The 23,169-nt window shown below is 39.1% G+C and overlaps 1 protein-coding gene across 5 annotated transcripts in view; it reads right to left on the bottom strand.

The window, feature by feature from the left end:
* The window catches only part of rapgef6 (Rap guanine nucleotide exchange factor (GEF) 6), a 183,314-nt gene that overhangs the window by 22,418 nt on the left and 137,727 nt on the right, over nt 1–23,169 (bottom strand). For 3 of the 5 annotated variants that reach the window (XM_047379120.1, XM_047379121.1, XM_047379118.1), the window contains exons 4-12: nt 22,309–22,473; nt 19,615–19,722; nt 19,327–19,530; nt 15,874–15,982; nt 14,606–14,849; nt 11,943–11,954; nt 9,630–9,787; nt 5,849–5,863; nt 1,347–1,587 (exon numbers count right to left, since the gene is read on the bottom strand). In XM_047379120.1, coding sequence (XP_047235076.1) covers nt 1,347–1,587; nt 5,849–5,863; nt 9,630–9,787; nt 11,943–11,954; nt 14,606–14,849; nt 15,874–15,982; nt 19,327–19,530; nt 19,615–19,722; nt 22,309–22,473 — 1,256 coding nt within the window. The remainder of the gene's footprint in view (nt 1–1,346; nt 1,588–5,848; nt 5,864–9,629; nt 9,788–11,942; nt 11,955–14,605; nt 14,850–15,873; nt 15,983–19,326; nt 19,531–19,614; nt 19,723–22,308; nt 22,474–23,169) is intronic. The other 2 variants (XM_047379122.1, XM_047379119.1) reach the window with 2 other exon arrangements.

Consider the following 23,169-nt stretch of genomic DNA (forward strand, 5'->3'; position numbering starts at 1 on the left):
CAGCATCCTCTCACTTCATTTATATGTAGGTTGAAAGTATGAAGAAGGCCTGCTATTGGCTCAGCCTGCCACTCCCAGAGCATCTGTCAATCACCAGCAGCATAGCGTTGGAGGCTGGAGGGCGGCTGACACAAAGAGGCAGAGACAGAGCTCTCTCAACTGTTTCTGGTAAACGGGACCTTCTGCTGAAGGCTGTGAATGGACATACTGCTGACACCGTATGAAACATGTGAACAAACACTGCCAAAGCCCCTAAATTAAGCATAAATGCTTCCCATTCTTCACACGTAAAACTGAAGGACTGCCTCTATAGATGACTGAAGCTCTCTCAAAATGAAGTAATGTGTGTATTTTTTATTAGTGTACAGATTTAAATACAATCAGTTGTGTGACGGCAGTATTTTAATAGTAATAGATGTGATATGTTTGCATGAGGTTGTGTGAGAGAGCGTATAAATAATTCCATACATGCCATGCTGTCTGCAGAGGCCTCCGCCCCTGACAGAGGATGAAAAATTCATGCTAGCCTTGTTGGGAGGGGACTGACAAGAGACCCCCATGGGAGAAGGAGAGGGAGGAGAGATGGAAAAAATCGTGAAAAACTAATGGAAGACGCAGTATCTGCACCAGCAGTCCAATATCTCTCTGTGTTCTACTAGGTTTCAGATGAATAGATGGAGTCCTGCTGGTTTTCGTTCATGTTGTACAGTCAAAAAATGTTACGTTAATTAAATAAATCAGCCTCGTCCTCAGGAGGAGGATTCAGAACCCCTCCTCAGGAAGGATTTAATCTATACAATTGCAGTGGACATGATCTGCTTCCTAACAGAGTTTATCTCATGCAGACTGTGTGAGGTCTAGAGCCACTGTGTGAAAGATATGGATGATACTTTAGGTAAGAGAAGACCTCTAAATCTAAGGTTACACAGGATTGTTAAAATTTCTGTTATCTTAAACAATCTAGAAATAATGTAATAAAGAAAAGGAAGAAAAAGCTGTCAACTGTTAATGTTCCAGGTTTTATGTTATTCATGAAAGCTTTCAAATGGCCACAGACAGTACAATCTGTAATCTGAAATCCTGTGGTCTACTTCTGGCTCTATTCTTTCTAAGATTTCCAACAGTGAATTAAGATTTAAGTTATTTTCTGGAACCAGGGTGTCTCCCCGTCCATCAAATCCTGTCCATTTCTGGTTCATGAAGAGGACTCCTTTGTTGCCTTGAGTAGTAAAGCAGAAATGCTTTAAAATCCAACATAAGCAGGCTTGCTTTGGGAAATAAACCACTAATTCATGTGGCAATGTGAAATAAGATACCCAACAGCAGCTTAAAATTAGTTTGCTCACCTGCCATTCAGCTGAATCCGATCAGCCAGTTTAGAGAGCTGGTCAGGCAGCCGCCGCTGCTTGATAACTCCCTCTGGGCTGACGGACACCTCGCAGAGGGAGTAGGTGTCAGGCGCTGCCAGAAGGCCAAACTCGTTGACAGTGTGGGCGACGACGTCCTTGGCTGTAGTGTCCTTGCTGATGATGATGTAGCAGCTCTGCTGGTCTGCCTTGAACACCCGGATAACCTGGTCTGGGATGTCTTGACAGCAGAAGAGAGATGGAAGAAAAGGAGCAATTAGATGTGGACATGTCAGTAATAAAATGAATGAATGAAGCTCCAACACATAGAAAGCTATTTTACAACTAATTTTCAAATTCCTGTTCTTAGTATTGTGTTATTTATCAATGATGTGATAAGTGTTAAAAACAAAAAACATCTGCTCATATTTTACTGTTAGGAAATGTGGAAAGGCCTTAAAAGTTTTATTATCGTAGGTAAATATTTATCATCAGAGAACATTTAACGAGCGAAACTTCTTCAATGTGAACGAGTGAATGATTTAGGAATTAGTGGTGAATTTACTAAGATAATTATAAAATGATGACAAACTGAAAACAATTCTCAACTTTTATGAAGGGGAAATACACTACATTTTTCATATATATTATTCTTTATCATCATATCTAAAAAGATTTAAACAAACATTATAGTGTACAACTTTATATGCTTTTATACCTTAAAGCCTCCAGCCAATTCCTCTCTAAATTTAGCAATAATGTCGCTCTATCTGCTGCTGGTCTTACTGAAGTAATAAAAAATGTGCCTCCAGTGCAACAAAACACTAGTATTACATGCATCATTCTATATACATTCACAGTTCAAAGAAAAAAGCAGCACAAGTCATTTTAAAAGTGAATTTCATGTAATTACACAAACAAAAAGGAAAAATGCAACGAGAAGGGAGGTAAGAATAACAGTCATTCATTTTTGCAATAAGCAGGAAAAGCAAAGGAAGCAAGATTTGTCGGCAACTTCATATTTCTTTTACTCGTGTTTCTTTCTTCAAGGTTTATTTCTCCAAGTATAAATACTGTATTTACTCCTGTCACCCTTCTTTTTCAAAGACATTATGAGAGGAATATTGTTTAAAAAAATAGAGACCCAATTCTTAACAATATTACATATACTTTTAATGAACTAAAATCAAAATTAATAATGAAGCAAACGATAACATTCAGAACTAAAGGCTCTTTGATATCCCAAGACATTGCCTTTAAATAAAGGGTATTAAACAGTATTATTGTTTTATTCAAACCAATAAAGCTCAAATGTTAGTAATTATTACAGATTTACAGAACAGCTACAAAAAACATTAGATCATGGAAATGTTTTCCAACTATGGAGGAGTCTATGGTCCATTAGATACAGCCAGCTATAGAGCTGTAAACGAGATATGGATGCTGTGGTACATAACAAAACCGTTTTATCATCATTAAAGCAGCTTTAGCACATTAGTACAAACAAACTGGCAAAGGGCAAACTAATAACAATACAGTTAGACTAAAAATGGATAATCATTCATCTCTGTTTGTTTAGGGAGCTGTACAAAGGAGGCACATTTATACACTGATACGCAGATCAGTAGGCACTTTGAGGTTAAGTGCTTTGCCCAAGGGCACATTGATATGTGGTAGGAGGAAGCTGGAATTGAACTCACAACACTCGGATTGCAAGACGAATATTCTTCTCAATGAGACACAGTCTCATTCTGGGGGCTTTCTATGATTTAAATTGCTTAACTTTATTTGGCAGTGAACATTATTTTGACTCCCCTATCAGACTGCTGCATACCTGTCCTAGGTTTTAATAGTGGACGCGTACCTTATATTGCAGCAAACAATTAGATCTCCAGCTATACCATGCATAAACATCACGGCCCTGAAGCGCCACACTCACTGTACACAGGCACCACTGCAGTGTAATTTACGCTGCTGAACTGTCATAACAATGAACCCATATTAACATTAGTTATTTATATGCTAAGCTATGCAGATGCTTCGTTTGTACTGATGAAGATTCACTCAACATGTCAGGCCCAACACTTGAAGTGGCTGACTTTCTGTCTAATTCAGCAAATAATCAGTTGACCACATGGGGTGCTCATAGGCTTTGTGAAAAATAACCAACCTCCATCCCTAAAATGTTCATGGCAGAAAAATTAAACAAGGGGGTGACATCTTGGCAAAAGTAAGGCATTATGTTCTGATGTAGAGGCACTGGGAACTCTACAACACTCAGCCTAATAGACCCACTATAGAAACAGAGGGTACATCATAAGCAACAAACTTCATACATGAGACAGGACTTAATGTTTCACAAAATGTCCCTCAGGTTTTTACATTTAGACCTATGTAAAATATGTTTTTGATATATCAACATAGGTCATGGGATAAATGGTGTGACAGCTGCTTGAATGATCTTTTCTCTGACATAAAATGACAATAATCCTTATTTATTACCAGGGATGACTAATTAATATTTTAATTGCCTAACTGCAGAATTTAATATCAATTAATCACCTTCAACCCCCAGTTCACTTTCACGGGTTCTTTAGAGGAAAAGAGAACATACTAATATTTTGACATTGGACTCTTTTGTTGTAGACAAATCCCCACGTTGTTCATTTATATCCATCATAACATTTACTGTATGTGCAGACAACTGATGATTTTTGCTACATTTGGAGAATCGCTCAGAGAGGCTGTATACTGCAGCTCCCTTCATGTCTGACAATGTATGCTGTATGTGCTCACAGCCAGCAAAAAACTGAGTGAAGGTTGTGTGGAAGCTAAATGCTTTGTGTCTCATTAGCTGTGATGACTTGTGATTAAAGTGTGGAAAGCTCTCAGATAACAAGCTACCTATTATATCCAGTGAAAGAGAGGAGGGCTAATTACATTTAATCCATTGCTGCAAAACTGACCTGAATGCAGGAGTACAGTTGTTGCTCTCGCATTCAATGAATAAACGTATTCACTCGAGTGTCATTTAATGTAATCAGCAGAGAATTTTGGTATGAACTGAAGCCAAACAAGATTTCTTACATAATGGGATTCATTTTGGCATCAATGATAGATGATGCACATGCCCTACAAGGATCAACTGCCCTCCTCACTCCTTGCCATCTTTGTCCACTGCTTTTCAAAGCCTTTCACAGTCACTCCATGTTGAAAAAGTTAGATATCATGCAATCTAATCCAAGAAAGGCTTGAAGTACTGAGAAGAGATGGGATTTACAACGAGGGTTGTAGTAATGCTGGTATAATCAAAATTTGATTTATTTAATTCAACTAATTTATTGTGTTTAATGATTGATTTAACCTATTCTTTTTCAATTTTTTTTTTATAATAGTTTTGTTTGAGATGATTATCTGTTGGAACACCCAATTTTGTCCAAGTTTCTACCATCTAGCTGTTGATTTAGGGGAGGTTCTTCTTTCATATTCTTTACTATGCCATGGACTTGTGTGAAGCACTGGTATCACAGGCAGTTATTCCGACCCACAGCATTATGCCACCACGCTTTACAGCTGGTGCCGTGTTCTTATGTTTGAAAACCTCATCTTGATGCCTCAAAACATACTTCTTGCCATTGTGGCTAAGTAGGTGAAGCTTTAAATCCTCTGAAAAGAAGTATTTTGGCTTTTCCATGTGAACGGCAACGAATTTCATTTTTGCTTGAAGTCAATTTTAGTAGGCACTTCTTTCTTGGCCACCACCCTCTCAGTATATGGCAACGTTAACCTTGCTTCACGGTGGACAATGACACGAGTGTTCCAACAGTTTCCAGTTAATGGCAAACTTTAGCCGTGATGGTTTCTGGGTAGTTCCTAAAAATCCTAGTAATTCCTTTTTATCTCTGCGTGACAGTCTGACTCATATGTTTGAAAATTAGGTGTTTCAACCGGTTAATGATCCTAAACATACAACAAACCTAGCTTTAGAATAGATACAGCTGGTTAACATTCGGCTTTTGGATTGGCCCTGACCACAACCTTACAGATTATGCTCAAAAGCCAAGTCCGTGCAAGTATACTCCCCTATTTAAAAGAGCTCTACCAGTTCTGATAAGAACGGTCAAAGGCTTACTATTAAAATTACTAATAAAATATTATAAAGTGTGGTAAAAAAAAAATGCTAGAAGCCACATCTTCATGGCAATTTTAATGTTAGAGATGTATATGTACAATATTGCCAATGTCTAATGTATAAATGTACCTTTAATGTAACTGCACAAAATTAAAAAAAACACCACATTCTTTGATTTAATGCTTATTATTTTTCTATATGAAAGATGTAAAAATATGACTATAAAGGCAAGAGATAAGTTCAAACCCTAAAATGGTAGATGGAGAGATTCAGCATTCAGTTTGTAAAAAGTCAGGAGTAACAAGCTAGTAAACACATTTGTCAAAAGTCACTTTAGGTATATATAAACACTAAAGGTATATATACTTACAGTACAGTCCAAGAACTAGGCAAGCAGTAGGAACAAAGAGAAACCACAGTAAATACAAACGAGGAGAGTGTGACTTAAAAACATCATGACAGAAACATAAAGAAGGAAAGACCCACGGAGCTGCTACTCTGGTGTTAATCTGATGGGAAACCAGAGATGCAGGCTTATGAGTCAACATGTCGACACTAGAACATCTGCTTAAAATCACAAAACGAAAGAGGAATAAAGAAATGGATACAGAGGAACACAGAAAAGTGGGGATCTTAGAAAATGGCTCCACACACAGTTACATGTTTGAGAAGACACAAAGCTGTTCTGCCAAAAAGAGGAAAGACATAAACGACCGATGGCAAGAACAACCCTTCAGTCACCCTGCAAAGCAAAAACGCTTTGAGATTCATGCTCTACTTCTCAAACACTGACAGACTGTGATGTCTAGAGCAAAGATTTATGAGCCAGATGACGTGTCACGTGCTGGAGAACTTATGACTGCAACCCAGAGCTTTCTGTAATGAATACTGACTGCTTTTATCAAACTAATTTAGTTTCATTATGTCTTAAAATAATGTTCACAGAGTTCCTGCAAATTTCAGTAGGTTAAATTAAAGAGGTTTAGGGCCTTCGTATGTGTATAGTGATAGAAATGTAGGCCAAACACACACTATGTAACAGAATGTCTGTTCTGTAAATTCCAACTTACTTGATCACTGATATTTAAATTACTAAACTTTGTCAGCTTAAGTTGTTGTTGTTTTTCAGCTCTGATGTGAGTAATGCTTTTGCTTCTAAGCTGACTAAATAAAATGCTTTCGGGGGCATTGCGTGGTATAGTAGTTGATCTTTGGCCTTGATTTACATCTTTGTCGCAAATGCAGAGAATTTCTTGATTTGGTTAAAAAAAAAACACAGCAGGTGTATAAATTAAGTATGTTCTATAATAAAATAAAAGATGGAATCTTTCAATTGAAAACCATTACAGTGAAACGAAAGGTGGCAATTGAAAAGAAACAACTCTGCATGAAGGCAACATGAAGAAAAGAAAAAGGCGAAACTTGAATTTTTAGGTTAATGTAATTATAGGCAGGAATTTGTTGGGGATGTTCAACTTTGGAGTTTAAAGCAGAACTATTGTGGGTTTGCAGAGTTGCATAACACCAACAAGCAGGAGTGTGTGTGTCAGTCAGAGCAGATATATGGCTTGTGGAATAAATTAAGATCCAATTCACTATCAATCTCTTTCACCTTTCTCTTTCTTGGTCTGCTCTCTGACATTCTGTCTACATATGCATAAATAACACACAATGAGTGTCCTCCATGTTAGTTTATATAATTATAGGTTCAGAAACCTTTGTGACAAGAGCAGATTAAAGACATCCTTTAATGGCCCAGAAGGTTCAGTCTTATCAGACAGAAATCTGTGATTTTGCTAGAAGCCACCAATAGCCTTTCTGTACCTGGGTGCTTGGATTATTTTGAAGGCAAACATGAAACTTAGCAGTTTCTGCATTTTAACAAAAAGAAACAAAGAACAAACATGTAAAGAGATTGACTTTGCACAACATAAATATCTCAAACAGCTATTTTAATCAGTCAATGCACAAGAATGGCAGCTTATTAGCACAGACTTTCTCAGCACTGCAGTTTTTAACTTTATAAGGGTTTTCACCATTCAGGGAGGCTGAGGAGTCAGGCCAATGATGCCAAACAGCTTCAAAGGAAACTGAGACACCTGAAATATGCGATGACAGCAGCAAACCAGCCTAATGAGGTGTGCAAGAGGCTTTTCTTCCTGGATTGAATGGAGTTGCTCAATAATTTTTGGGATTTTTCACTTAGATATTAACACATCTTTACCAGCACACCACTAAATATAACACCATTCTGCCAAAGTTGCTCCTTTTATGTTGCTTTTATTTTTGTTGTATTATTAATATGATTCTAGAGGGAAAGTTCTGAGATGAGAAGTCAGCTCCAGGGAGCAGAATTTAGGTCTCTTCTCTGTTCCATTACTCAGAAATTACCAGAACTTTCTCATGATGCTCATTTATGTGAGAGGTTCTCGTCAGAGAGAAGTGCTATCTCTAAAGCGGACATGCCCTAAAGAGTGTACATGCTAATATGACAAAATCTCACTCAAATCAATAGACAATGACAATAATTTTCCCCTGCTACCTGCAACAGATAGAAATACATCTGTTCATTCATTTTCTGCAAATGCAACCTGCATCTTGCAGAAAATGCATTTTTTGTCACACAAGAAAATAAGCGTTATTAATTAGGCCTGTTTACTGGTCCCCTCATGTTTTTGGATGTTTTTTTACCTCCAAGTAAGAAACTGGATGAATACAAACTTGTTGGTACCCCTACATAAATAAAGCTGTGATATGTTGCTTTATTTCTCCTGCAAAGGGATTTGGGTGAAAGCAATCTAATGCAGCACCTCCATACTTCTAGCAAGTGAAGAAATAAACAAATAATTTACTGCTTATTTTACAAAGATATGCTCAGATGCTATTGGCAGATTTGTTGATGCCCCTAAAGAGAATATTAACCCTTGCCTGTTTAACATTAATTAGTATCACAGATGCCTCCAAGCTGCTAAGGTTGATGAGACTGAAGAAATTTCCTAGGAGGTGGACATAAGAGGAAATTAGAGCTGCACGAAAACATGTAATTATGATACCACAATTGTGATTTGATATATTAGGAAGTTCTAGAGGACATGCAACCCCAGGTTGATCAGACAGACATTGTGGACAGAAAAAAAGAGCCAAGGACACCTTCCTTAGCTGGTCATGCTGAACTCCAAGAACAAACATGTCATTTTCCTAACCCCCACACCCTCACAGTTTGGACCCCAATGGACTTCACTGAAGAAAACCCTGAGGGACTCTACTTGCTAGAAAAACACAAAAGCCAGAATGTAGACAAGCCCCAAAATCTCCAGGATAAATTCCTTTAGACAAATGAGACAAAAGTGCCCAGTGTCAAAAAGCTTCGCATCAGTTGCAGGTCATGGGTCCTCTAACAGGAGCATAACTGAAAACACACAGCTAAAACAACATGGCTGAGACAAAAAAATTAAATCAGGAACTATTCTTAATGAGCCCAGATCTTCATCCTATAAAACATCTACAGAAAGATCACCTGTGGTAGGGTGAAAAGCTTTTTTCAGTTCTCTGTTGGCCTATATCAGTGGACTATGAAAATTACACATTTAAAGCTGAGTAGTATACTCTTTCTGTCTGGTGTAAGGTCAGTCTTATATGTTCTGAATCCGTTGGACTTATAAAGAGTAGGAATCTAAAAGACATTATGAAACCAAACATAAGAACTGGATCTGACAATAGGACAAGCGGAATAAATGACAAGCAGAATCAATTAACTGAGGGCACAGTATGAGTGAGCTACATGGCTGATAACACGTCGGCCTATATGATCATGAGACTTTAAAAAATCTGCTAATCAGTATTTTTGACAACTTTGCCAGCTTCAAGCCAAAGGTCCTTCCTATCCAAGATAACTATTTTGAACACCTCAGGTGCTTTGGTGGGTCTGCTGCAACGGCCAGTGTAACAGTACCTACATATTGTTTCGGTTGAAGCGAGAAAAGCTCCACAATAAACAAGTTGAAAAATAAAACAAAGAAAAAAGTGAGTGCAAAATGCCAATTACATCACCTCACTGTCGCTGGGTCCTAATTCCGCGTATATTATATACATAATACATCACATGAGAGAATAGGATAAAACATATGTCTGTTTTAATGTCTGTCCCTTACCAGCGGGGTTGGAGAAGTCGAGTACGCTGGTCGCCGGCTGCAGCAGGTCAGGACTGCTTGACGACAGGTTGCCAGGGATGGGCATGATCGCTACGCTGTGACGACACTGTTTGGTGCCCACAATGCTGTCATCCTGAGACTGACCCAGGCCGCCATCACTACAAGAAGAAAGAAGAGAAGGCGCAGCGGGATGAAAGGGGAGAAATAAGAAGGAGGTGATAAAATAACTTCATCCTTAGGCAGGGGAGAAAATGACAGCTTCACCCTGAGAACATTTTAACATTTATAAAAAACAAGACATTCAATCCCAATGCCCACTGTGGTCCAACGACAACACAGAATATCAAGAACTATGTTTTTTAACATCTTTGCAGCAATCACCTTGCTGAGATTAATCTATGAAGAGATGTCAAGGAATGGCAACTGAGTAGAAGCATTCATGAATAGAAAACAGGTTCACCAAACACAGACTCACAATACAATGACAGAAAGATCACTAATGAGATTTGTTTTCCCTGTGCAGTTTACTTCTGTTAGTTTGAAATTATAACTCTGGGAAGCTAAGGTTTTATTTGTAAATGTAAAATTAAATATACTGTAACATAAGGAGAATATAGTGTTATAGGGTTTGAGGACATGCCTTGTTTAGCAACATTCATCTCTGAGGCTTAACCGTTTATTTCCTTCACCGTATATACTTACTGTAGCTACCTTCTACATGTGCCTGTAATTAAGGGCTTCCACTAACAGCCACACTGTTGCAAAAGTAAAGGCTCTGTAATCTCTGACGTACCCAGTAAGGCATGGGGCCATAAAGGCTCCTAAGGTTAAGTGCTGGAGAACTCCTTACAACCCAAGCTTTCTCAGGAACCAGATGCATAACCATCTAATATCAAACTGCTATAATTGTGTTTTTCAACAAAGAGAAGAATGGCAGGCAAAAAGTGATTGGTAACCACTACTAATTTTAAAGTGCCTAGGAAATCAACATAACAACCATATAGTATCATTAACAACACTACAGCTAGATGAGATGAAAACGAAGTCATTATGCTACGTATTTGTGTCCTTTATTGGTTAAAACCTTAATACCATAAAACCATGGTATTTTTACAAAATGTCGTCATGCCCTGAGAAACCTACACAGGCTGACAGCATTTTTACTCCTCGGATGGAAAAGGAAAAAAAAGAGAAGTAGAAGACAGGAAAAGACACAGATGACTGAAATTCAGGCTAGAGGAAAGAAACAAACTAGGTGAATTAAATATGATAATAAGCAGGAGAGAAAAACAAGGTAAATGTGTTAAGATGGAAGACAGGAAGGGGCTCAAAAACACTGAAGCATTATTATCATGAATGGATCATATCAGTTATGATATTTACTCACTGGAAACTTAAAGCACTTTTAATAAAGGAGAATATTGCACTGATGTGCATCTGTCTTCCCCTCTATCCAAATATGTGCAAATCTACACAGACAAATTTCACTACATGATGCTGCCATTACTGTGATTGACTATGGGTATGATGACTGAGATTGCTACACAGTGTCTGTTTTCATGCCCTTAGCAATTACACTCAGCTGTTCATTTTCCCTATATCACATTTTGTTCTTTTTTAAGACTATTTTATACATTATTTAATGAGAAGTTGCTTTAGTTTGGCACCTCAGCAATAACAGAGTTCTGGATTGATTTTTAGAATAAATGTTCCTAAATACTAAATAATTCATTTTAGACTTTAGATGCTGGAGTCATTTCCAAGCATCTTTAAGAAGATCTGTGCATCGTCACAAAATAATTTTTTGTGTGAGAACTTTAGGCCTATTTCCCCAACCTAGGGCTTGGGTTACACCTTTAAATACCACTTTTAGTTGGGTCGAACCACAAGTGTGAAAAAGGCAAAGTTGCTTATAAACTGATTTGAAAAAAATAGATAAAGTGAAAACACAACATGTAATAACCCAAAGGTCTAAGCCTAAAAACTTTGGCTATAACCCTTACACACAGTCTATCATTTGAGCTAGAATTGATAGTACTGTTATATACTTTTTCAGATTTATCCAGATCTGGAAAGCACTTAAATCCCACATATTTCCAGACTCTTCCAGACTGCATTGGAATCATGTTAACACCTCCAATTTGCAGAAATGAAACATACAAATGTAGTCCTCTAGACATGCCGCTGAGGGTTAGTAGTGTTGATGAACGTGTGAGATTGTGTCACTGATTGCCAGCCGGCTGAGCGCAGGTCTGCACATGGATACTGAAACACATTTGGAGGACGGGGGAATTACACAACAAGAGCTCTTACCCAAACAGGCCCCTGAAGCAGCAGAGACAGGCAGACAGAAGAGAGACAACATTTAAAACGCATGAAAAACAGTAAAATGTTATTTTTAACAGAACAAGAAACAGAGCTCTGCTGAGGAGATGCAGTGATACAACAGCAGCAACGGGTCAAAGCCTCCTCCCAAGACATACTACACAGCAGAAACAGCTAATTATTTTTGCCAAACTATAAAAGGGATATAATGACACATTTGCTGTAATAAATGCACAAAGATGTCAGGAACAATCTCAAAAAGACTAAACAAAAAGAATTAATTCAGATTATTTTGTTTTCTTTGACCTGTTTCTATAGTTGAGTGTCAGCTCAATAACAGATATCCCACGTTGTTATATACCGTCAGATCAACAGGAGAGCAAGGTATTCTCTAAAATGATCACAGTATTGAAATGATTTCTTTGCAAACAAATTGGGAAGATTAAAATCCTGGGACATGCTGATGGATTGGACACATTGTGGTCACAAAAAACAAAATCAAAAACTTATCTTAAGGTTCAAACCTTTTCACTGCGTTCATATCTGTGGGATTTAATCAGTTGAGTCTGACAATATTATTAGAATAAAGGTAAATCAATGTGTTATTTTGTTTAATGTCACTGTGGCCTTGTCTTGGAGCACCTAGTGGACCAGAAAGAAGCAGTAGTGACATTGGATTTGTCAGTCTGACAGCCATGCAAAAACATTAAATAGCTTTTAACATTAATAAAGAATTTGTTTTACACATCTGAGCTCATATATGTGGGCATCAGAAGTGAAAACTATAGAAAAACAACATCATTTCATCATGTAGGATGGGGTCTTGTACTGCAAGTCTGAAAGACCCAAATTAAGTCTCATCTTTAACCTGATTAATTGTTCTTAAATATTTGCAAACTAATTAGTGGTAATACATTTCAATTTGCACACATTTTCTAGACATTGTGGTACTGTAGTAAAAGAACAAGCCCAGCTCTGCAAAGTCAAGTCAGCTGGCTGCAAAAGTAGTGTGTAAGCTCAATGAAAATACTGAGTGTTAAAGAATCGACTTTGCAGGGATGTTAGATTTTATGTTATGAAGAGTTTAAAAGTGGTTTGTGTTATTTGTCCAAAGACAATCAAAAATATTAAACTCTTCAATGTAAAATGTCACCATAAATTTAAACACGAATTATCTGAGGAATCATTTCCACCTAAATCTAAACTTAAAGCACAGAAAATTAGTAATCAAAGGACTCTATTTGACAGATCAACCAGCACAGATACATTTCCTGCCCTTTAACGTCTCTGATTTGATGTTGATTTAAAAAGTAGTTTTCTAAAAGTAAATATTTTAAATGCCTCTTATTTTATGTATCATATACACGTTCAGACATAAGCACTAACCTGATTCCTACCTCATAAAAAGGCACTGATGAATCCTTACTGGCCCTAATAACCTCTTCAACTCCTACCATCTTATCCTGTCCCTTTAACCAGTTCTCAAGCCCTTTCTACAGCAGGTAGATTCAGTCAGTCAGTCAGTCATTTCCTACCGCTTATTCCATAGTGGGTCGCGGGGAAGCTGGTGCCTATCTCCAGCAGTCTATGGGCGAGAGACGGGGTACACCCTGGACAGGTCGCCAGTCCATCGCAGGGCAACACACAAACAACCATACACACCCCTAAGGGCAATTTATAGGTAGATTCAGTTTGAACAAAAGAGAGATGATAATCTCTGTTTGGATGACAAATAGATGGCAGTGGAGAAGCTCTGAAAGATGTGCACCCAGTTGGATCAAACAGTCGATCTGATGGCTTGTTATGAGACCTGGAACGTCGAGGTTTCATGCAAACAATTTAATTTAGTGCATTCAATCGACACTGAGCTGCAAACTGGGACAGTAGAGAAAAGAAGAGAGGACCTACATGACAGTGAGCGCCAGGAGTGTGTGTGGGGGTTAGTGAGTTGTGTTGAGTGAGTTAGCTGAGTAATTAACAGGGTGAAAACAGTATCTGCTGTCTCTCTGCAGCACTGATGCAGCCTGAAGTTAAACGAGGCATGGAGAGAAAATGAAATGATCAAATCAAATCTGGATCACCACGTTACGGGTGGAAAATCGAATATGGGCCTCGTCAGCACAATTGCTCTGACTGCAACCAACACAGCGACTGGTTACGGATGATGCTAACGATTACATGATGATTATATGCTGATGATCATGCATTTTACTTGGCTGTGATTTCACTTAAAACTCTCTGTGCTACATTAGCTGTGAAAAAAGCTAAATTAAATTTTCTTAACTGGAAAGCTCATGCAAACATGGTATTGAAGAGACTGCAGACCAGCACTACCTCACCAAAGCAGTTGACAATGATAGTTACAGTAAGATTCCTCAGTTTCATATTTATACCAGCTAACAAAGCAAACATAATGTGGTCAGAAAGTAAGACACTCAGATTATTGGTCATGTCATCAGAGGACAAAGTTTAAAATGACCTCAGCTGACTAATTATGCAAACCTCATCTAATGTCAATTTATGTTCTTCAGTTAATTGGTTTAAATGACCAAATTGGATCTACTTTTATTTCTATGCTCCCGTATAATATTTCTGATCAGAGAAAAAGGTTTGCTGTTTCACATTGTTTCTGACGTAGTGTTTGTGATTACCTAAATGGTTTGGGTGGCAGTATACTGAAGCGCGTCTTCTCTAGCATCTTCCTGATCTTGTTACGCCCTCCTGACACGGTGTTAGCTTTCATCTTCCGAGTGGTTTTGCTGTCCGTGGGGAACTCCATATCTCCAGGAAGGTCGGCGATGGAGAAACGATTCCCCTTTTTCTCCTGGATCTTTGGAATGTGAGGGCCGCCGTTCTTCTTTTCATGCATGATCCTGCTAAGGAGTTCTTTGAACACTGGGTAGATGGAGGATAATGAATGGATAGCCTTATTACATATTGGTTACAGTGCCTTACAAATGTATTTTTACTTCATTTTGAACTCACCTTCTCATATTGTCACATCACAACCACAAAACAAAATGCAATTTAGTGCAATTTTATGTGAAAGTCCAACACAAAGTGGTGCATAAAGGTAACGTGGAAGGAGAACGATACCTGGTTTTTGAAATGTTTTACAAATAAAAATATGAAGAGTTTTCCATGCATTTGTATTCATCACCCCAGGAGTGACAACACAACTGCAAGCCTTGTAGGGTATGTCTCTATCAGCTTTCAGCATCTAGAGACTGAGTTGTGGTGTAGAAGAGGAGACCACTGAGATAAACTATTCAAGTCAAGATCTTGCTGCATGTTTAGGGTAGTTTTCCTGCTGAAAAAAAGAATCTCCACCTTATTCTCAAGTCTTCTGCAGCCTCTAACACACACGTGTCAAAACCCCAGTCCTCAAGGCACGGTGTCCTGGAACTTTTAGATGCTTCTCTGCTTCAACACACTTGAATCAAGTATTTAAGTCATTAGCAGGACTCTGGAGAACTTGACTCCATACTGAGGAGGTAAGTCAACAGTTTGATTCAGGTGTGTTGGACCAAGGACACATGAAGGTTGCCGGACACAGGCCCTTGAAGACTGAAATTTGACACCTCTGTAATAAGTGTTCTTGCAGGATTGCCCTACATTTAGCTCCATCCATCTTCCCATCAACTGACCAGCTCCCCAAAAGAATCCCTTGCAGCATGATGTTGCCACCACCATGTTTCACCATGGAGATTTTTGTTCAGCTTGCAGGACAAAGTGCTACTCTGTGTTGGACTATCACATAAAATCCCAAACAAACCTTACAGATTGTGGTTGCAACATGAAAAACAATGTGGTAGAAATGTTCTGCCAAACTTGCAAGACACTTCATGTTCAGTATACCAGTGCTATTTTTAACCTATGGTACAATAAGTGTTTAGTAAAAGTTTGCAAGTTTACTCACCAAAGATGTTGGTTTTAACAGTGAGGGAAAGGTGTGTGTTATTTCTCAGGATATCCACTGCTTTGGACAAGGCGATGTTCTCAAAGTTCTGACCATTAACCTCCATGATCTACAACAGAACAGATTAAAAAACAACATGTACAGGTCCTTCTCAAAATATTAGCATATTGTGATAAAGTTCATTATTTTCCATAATGTCATGATGAAAATTTAACATTCATTTATTTTAGATTCATTGCACACTAACTGAAATATTTCAGGTCTTTTATTGTCTTAATACGGATGATTTTGGCATACAGCTCATAAAAACCCAAAATTCCTATCTCACAAAATTAGCATATTTCATCCGACCAATAAAAGAAAAGTGTTTTTAATACAAAAAACGTCAACCTTAAAATAATCATGTACAGTTATGCACTCAATACTTGGTTGAGAATCCTTTTGCAGAAATGACTGCTTCAATGCGGCGTGGCATGGAGGCAATCAGCCTGTGGCACTGCTGAGGTCTTATGGAGGCCCAGGATGCTTCGATAGCGGCCTTTAGCTCATCCAGAGTGTTGGGTCTTGAGTCTCTCAACATTCTCTTCACAATATCCCACAGATTCTCTATGGGGTTCAGGTCAGGAGAGTTGGCAGGCCAATTGAGCACAGTGATACCATGGTCAGTAAACCATTTACCAGTGGTTTTGTCACTGTGAGCAGGTGCCAGGTCGTGCTGAAAAATGAAATCTTCATCTCCATAAAGCTTTTCAGCAGATGGAAGCATGAAGTGCTCCAAAATCTCCTGATAGCTAGCTGCATTGACCCTGCCCTTGATAAAACACAGTGGACCAACACCAGCAGCTGACACGGCACCCCAGACCATCACTGACTGTGGGTACTTGACACTGGACTTCTGGCATTTTGGCATTTCCTTCTCCCCAGTCTTCCTCCAGACTCTGGCACCTTGATTTCCGAATGACATGCAGAATTTGCTTTCATCCGACAAAAGTACTTTGGACCACTGAGCAACAGTCCAGTGCTGCTTCTCTGTAGCCCATGTCAGGCGCTTCTGCCGCTGTTTCTGGTTCAAAAGTGGCTTGACCTGGGGAATGCGGCACCTGTAGCCCATTTCCTGCACACGCCTGTGCACGGTGGCTCTGAATGTTTCTACTCCAGACTCAGTCCACTGCTTCCGCAGGTCCCCCAAGGTCTGGAATCGGCCCTTCTCCACAATCTTCCTCAGGGTCCGGTCACCTCTTCTCGTTGTGCAGCGTTTTCTGCCACACTTTTTCCTTCCCACAGACTTCCCACTGAGGTGCCTTGATACAGCACTCTGGGAACAGCCTATTCGTTCAGAAATATCTTTCTGTGTTTTACCCTCTTGCTTGAGCGTGTCAATAGTGGCCTTCTGGACAGCAGTCAGGTCGGCAGTCTTACCCATGATTGGGGTTTTGAGTGATGAACCAGGCTGGGAGTTTTAAAGGCCTCAGGAATCTTTTGCAGGTGTTTAGAGTTAACTCGTTGATTCAGATGATTAGATTCATAGCTCGTTTAGAGACCCTTTTAATGATATGCTAATTTTGTGAGATAGGAATTTTGGGTTTTCATGAGCTGTATGCCAAAATCATCCGTATTAAGACAATAAAAGACCTGAAATATTTCAGTTAGTGTGCAATGAATCTAAAATATATGAATGTTAAATTTTAATCATGACATTATGGAAAATAATGAACTTTATCACAATATGCTAATATTTTGAGAAGGAACTGTATAATGTAGGAAACGCAACTCGCCAGCACAACTGACTGTGTTGGTTGTGTGTAACTTGTGTGGCAATAAGTCTACTAAACATTTACATTTCGTTTGCTTTAAAATGTAAAAGGCAGCATTGAATTGGCTTATATATTGTGCAGTCTGTCTTTACTTGTCTCAATGGCACAAAACTGGGTAGCTTACAGTTACAGGCTTTTATGTTGCGTAATATACAGAGGAGATCTGTCTTAAATAGACCCTAACATCTGATTGGTGAACCTGACCAGCAACTGTCGACCAATCATCTTCTCTAGAACAGTGTTACCCCTGTCCACTGATTGTGACAGGTATAACTAAATGACACATAAAATTATAAAGTAACATTACGTAATCTTCTTTTAACATGTAATGAATGCGTATTTTAAGCATTTATATTAATATTACATTATTTGAGCATTTAAATATGTATTGATGTATTTCCAACATATATAAAGACTTGTTTAACCACAGCTTTGGCTTTGTATGCTTAACAAGCACTGCTATGAAGAAATGTGACAAAGGAAACTATGCTCTTCAAAGAGGTGATACTTTGCTATTCTTGTCCAAGAAGCACGATATGCTGTACAAAGGTTTTTAACCCCCTCTTATTTCGTAATACTTTGCTTCAAATCATCAGCAGACGAACAATTCTCAGAAGTCACAATTTTATGTAGTATAAAAAACAACTCCTGCTGTAGAGCGAAAACATGGATGTTAGAATATCTAGCCACTCTAAATTGTGTGTAGGTGCAAGTGTGTGTTGCCCAGTAATCGAGATGCCCTCCACTGTCATCCTGCCTTTCACCCGTTGACTGTGAGATAGAAACCAGCAACACCCCCAACCCTGTGAGGATTAAGCCGGTATAGAAAATGGATGGATTGATGGACAAGAAAATCCAGCAAAGACCTGACAAAAACTGGGAAATGCATTATCCTTTAGCTGTTCATCTGAGGTACAGACAGTTCTCAGCTCAAGGTCCTATGGGAAGCTTCTATGGGAAGTCAAAATACTACCTTATGTGTCAAACGGTTCTTTTGGGAATTATTATAGAATCAAAAATGAAATGAGAAGATCCTTTTTAAAACGGATGATTTGCCAAGTTGTCTCTTATACATCGTCACAAAACGACACATTATCCTTTGGGTTTAGGAGCCTCTTCATGCCTGAATAATTCATAGGTAAAGGTTAAGAGGCTTAGCAGAAAAACGAGAAAGAGTAAAAATCCATAGAAAAGAATCTGAAATTCAGAGAAGAACTTGCAGAAAGCCTTTAGAACCACTGATCAAGATCCCTTACAAACAAAAACGTTTGGCTCCTTGAAAACAAACTTCAACAAATTATTGATGACTAAAGACAAAAAAAAAGGGAAAAGATGCTTTAAATTAGACTGCTGACCTTGTAACTGCTGGGCAGATTTAAACATAAGACATCCTCACAGAGAAGATATTAGAAGTCAAATCCTTTCTTCGATAGATAACCAAAAAGGTAAAATGAACAAGAAGGATGTTTCTTACAGGAATTTAGCTGACTGTTGCATTATTATCTGATCTTTTCTTGTATAGAATAGTTCTTGACTTAAATGTGAAACTGTATTTGAACCTCCAAGCATAAAGTATCTGAGAAACCAACTATAATAAATACATATTTATACACTGATTTCATTGCACACCATCCCTCACCTGATCCCCCCGCTTGAGTCCAGCCTCTGCCGCTTTGCTTCCCTCTTCCACCGACTCGACAAAGACGCCAAATCCTCTCTCGCTGCCTCCTTGCACGCTGAAATTAAGCTGCGACTCCCTGGATGCTTTCTGCAGAGTGATCTGTCTCCACTTTGCCTTGGCCGCGCATGCAATGTTCAGCAACCTCAGATGGCCCTTCATTTTCTGTCATAAAGAGAGTAAAAAAATTATTAACTAAAAGGCAACAAACAAAGAGAATCCCAGGTTTAGACTATTATTTGTTCTTACTGATGTTTCTAGATGTTTCTCAAATTCCTCCAGGAAGCGCGTCATCGCTGCGTCACCCTCAAAGTCATTAAAGTGGTTGTTGACCCACAGCAGCACTATTCTGGTTACCTGCGTGACACAACAGCGGCTTTATATAGAGGAGAGACAGTACCTAAAGAGTTCCTGTAGCACTTTCCATCTGCATCTCTATTTGCATTCTTTGACAAGAAACGTGTTAAGAACTCCTGCAGAGTATTTATAGTACTGAGTGAAAGGTCTATATATCTATAGAGCACCACACTGGGGAGTAACGTGAAGACACTGCAGCATTCGAAAAACACTGGATGATTTGAATGCTCTACAAGAAGATATCATCATCATTATATTATCAAGGTTTCTTCACATTGTTCAAGTGGAACTTCCAGACTTTTTCTGACTCAGCTATCCAGAGTTCTCGATCCTTTATTTTCAATTTGAAAAAATAAAAGCTAACATTGACAGTGAATTCCTGGTAGATATTTCTATAGTGGGGTGGCTGTACATATGGTACTAGCGAATAGCAAAAAGTTGAATGGAAGGCAGAAAGGACACACTAAAGGAAAGGTAGGACATTAACAAGAAAAGAAAGGAAGGACTGATACAAGGTGGCAGAAGACAAGGGAAGGAAGGAAAAGGAGGGGTACAAAAAGGGGAAAAAAGCAATGACACAAGGAAGGAATACAAAAAAAGAAAAAGATAGTAAGAAGAAATAAAGAGGGTGTGAGGAAAGAAGAACCAAGGAAGGAAAGATGAGAATGAAACAACCAAAGAAGGAAGGAAAGAAGGGCAGGAGGAAGGGAGGAAGGAAGGAAGGAAGGAAGTCTATGTATAATGAAAGGGTTGAAAGAAAGAGGAAATGACATAAAGGGAAAAAAGATGGACCAAAATAAGGAGAGAAGAACACAAAGAAGGAGGGATGAATGAAAGGACAACATTAAGACAATGGAATAGTAAATAAAGTAAGGAAATACAATTATATTTCCTAAGCTTTCTTTGTTCATACTTCAGATTTGGAAGACAGACTTTGTAGCAACACTATAATTAATTCCAAGACAATCTACAAGCACAAATGATCCATTATCATAGGCAGTTACAGGGGTTAGACAATTAAACTGAAACACCTGTCATTTCAGTGTGGGAGGTTTCAAGGCTAAATTGGACCAGCCTGGTAGCCAGTCTTCATTGATTGCACATTGCACCAGTAAGAGCAGAGTGTGAAGGTTCAATTAGCAGGGTAAGAGCACAGTTTTGCTCAAAGTATTAAAATGCACACAACATTATGGGTGACATACCAGAGTTCAAAAGAGGACAAATTGTTGGTGCACGTCTTGCTGGCACATCTGTGACCAAGACAGCAAGTCTTTGTGATGTATCAAGAGCCACGGTATCCAGGGTAATGTCAGCATACCACCAAGAAGGACGAACCACATCCAACAGGATTAACTGTGGACGTAAGAGGAAGCTGTCTGAAAGGGATATTCGGGTGCTAACCTGGATTGTATCCAAAAAACATAAAACCACGGCTGCCCAAATCACGGCAGAATTAAATGTGCACCTCAACTCTCCTGTTTCCACCAGAACTGTCCGTTGGGAGCTCCACAGGGTCAATGTACACGGCCGGGCTGCTATAGCCAAACCTTTGGTCACTCATGCCAATACCAAACGTTGGTTTCAATGGTGCAAGGAGCGCAAATCTTGGGCTGTGGACAATGTGAAACATGTATTGTTCTCTGATGAGTCCACCTTTACTGTTTTCCCCACATCCAGGAGAGTTACGGTGTGGAGAAGCCCCAAAGAAGCGTACCACCCAGACTGTTGCATGCCCAGAGTGAAGCATTGGGGTGGATCAGTGATGGTTTGGGCTGCCATATCATGGCATTCCCTTGGCCCAATACTTGTGCTAGATGGGCGCATCACTGCCAAGGACTACCGAACCATTCTTGAGGACCATGTTCATCCAATGGTTCAAACATTGTATCCTGAAGGTGGTGCTGTGTATCAGGATGACAATGCACCAATACACACAGCAAGACTGGTGAAAGATTGGTTTGATGAACATGAAAGTGAAGTTGAACATCTCCCATGGCCTGCACAGTCACCAGATCTAAATATTATTGAGCCACTTTGGGATGTTTTGGAGGAGCGAGTCAGGAAACGTTTTCCTCCACCAGTATCACGTAGTGACCAGGCCACTATCCTGCAAGAAGAATGGCTTAAAATCCCTCTGACCACTGTGCAGGACTTGTATATGTCATTCCCAAGACGAATTGACGCTGTATTGGCCGCAAAAGGAGGCCCTACACCATACTAATAAATTATTGTGGTCTAAAACCAGGTGTTTCAGTTTCATTGTCCAACCCCTGTATAGTCATCATAGATTTGGAAAAACAAATCTAATCATACAGCAACAAAGGAGCAAGAGGCTTATTTGATGATTGTTGCAAAGATGCAGAAACATCCACCTTTAAATGTATGCCTGACTGTATTTTGTCTCAGATGATTAGAGGAAAAACACTAAAAAGGACATGGAAACAGCTAATTTAATACACTGCTTTCTAAGTCAGATCTTTTCCCAATGTTTTCAGATTCTGTTACAGTCTTCCTCCTAGATCCAGTTTAAGGAAGCTGGAAACTGTAAGGCTGAATGACAACAATTTAATATTTGTCACAACTGACCGTGTCCCGCAAGCTGTCCACCTGAAACCACTCCAGCAATTTCCTGCCAACGTCCATGGGACTTGAGAGGAAGGTCCTGTAGGTCAGCAGGAAGTCCTCGATGTAGGTTGGGTCCACCACTGATGGCTCTTCTACCAGGTGCATGATGAGACGCTCTGGAGTTCCCTAAAAATAAAAACATGCATAAAGCTTCACTAAAGGTGAACCTAGAGAAAACGTAGTCAGGCAACACAAAAGTATTCATACACCTTGAGCTTTTTCTCATTTCGAAATGTTTCAACCACAAATGTCAATGTCTTTTATTAGGATTTTATGGGATAAACCAACGTAAAGTAGTGGAAAAGTGGGAAGTGAATGGAAAATGATTCTCTGCTTTCAACATTTTTTCAAATAAAAGGTCTGAAGTGTGGAATGCTTTAGTATTTAGATCATTCTACTCTGAAACCCCTAAATAAACTGTAGTCCAGCCCAATCTCATTAGTAGATTTGGCCTATATGTAAATCACTGTGTGGTGGAAAACTAACACTGCACATTAACCTGAACACACCATCCTTACTGTGGACCATGGTGGAGGCAGCATCATGCTGTGAGGATGCTTCTCTTAAGTTGGTAAAGAGAGTAACTGGAATTGATGAGAAGAGAGATGGAGCTCCTGTAAATTCTGGGTAATAATGGCATCCCGGACAAGACTTGAGCCTAAGGTGGAGATTCATCCCCAGCAGTCCAACAACCCAAAACATAAAAGCCAGAACTACAATGAAATGGTGTACATCGAAACATATTCATGTTTGGGGGTCGCGTGGTGTAGAGGTAGAATATGTGCATCACATGCTGTGGCTATAGTCCACGACGCAGCCGTC

The sequence above is a fragment of the Girardinichthys multiradiatus genome, chromosome 11 (assembly GCF_021462225.1).
Source record: "Girardinichthys multiradiatus isolate DD_20200921_A chromosome 11, DD_fGirMul_XY1, whole genome shotgun sequence".
NCBI lineage: Eukaryota > Metazoa > Chordata > Actinopteri > Cyprinodontiformes > Goodeidae > Girardinichthys > Girardinichthys multiradiatus.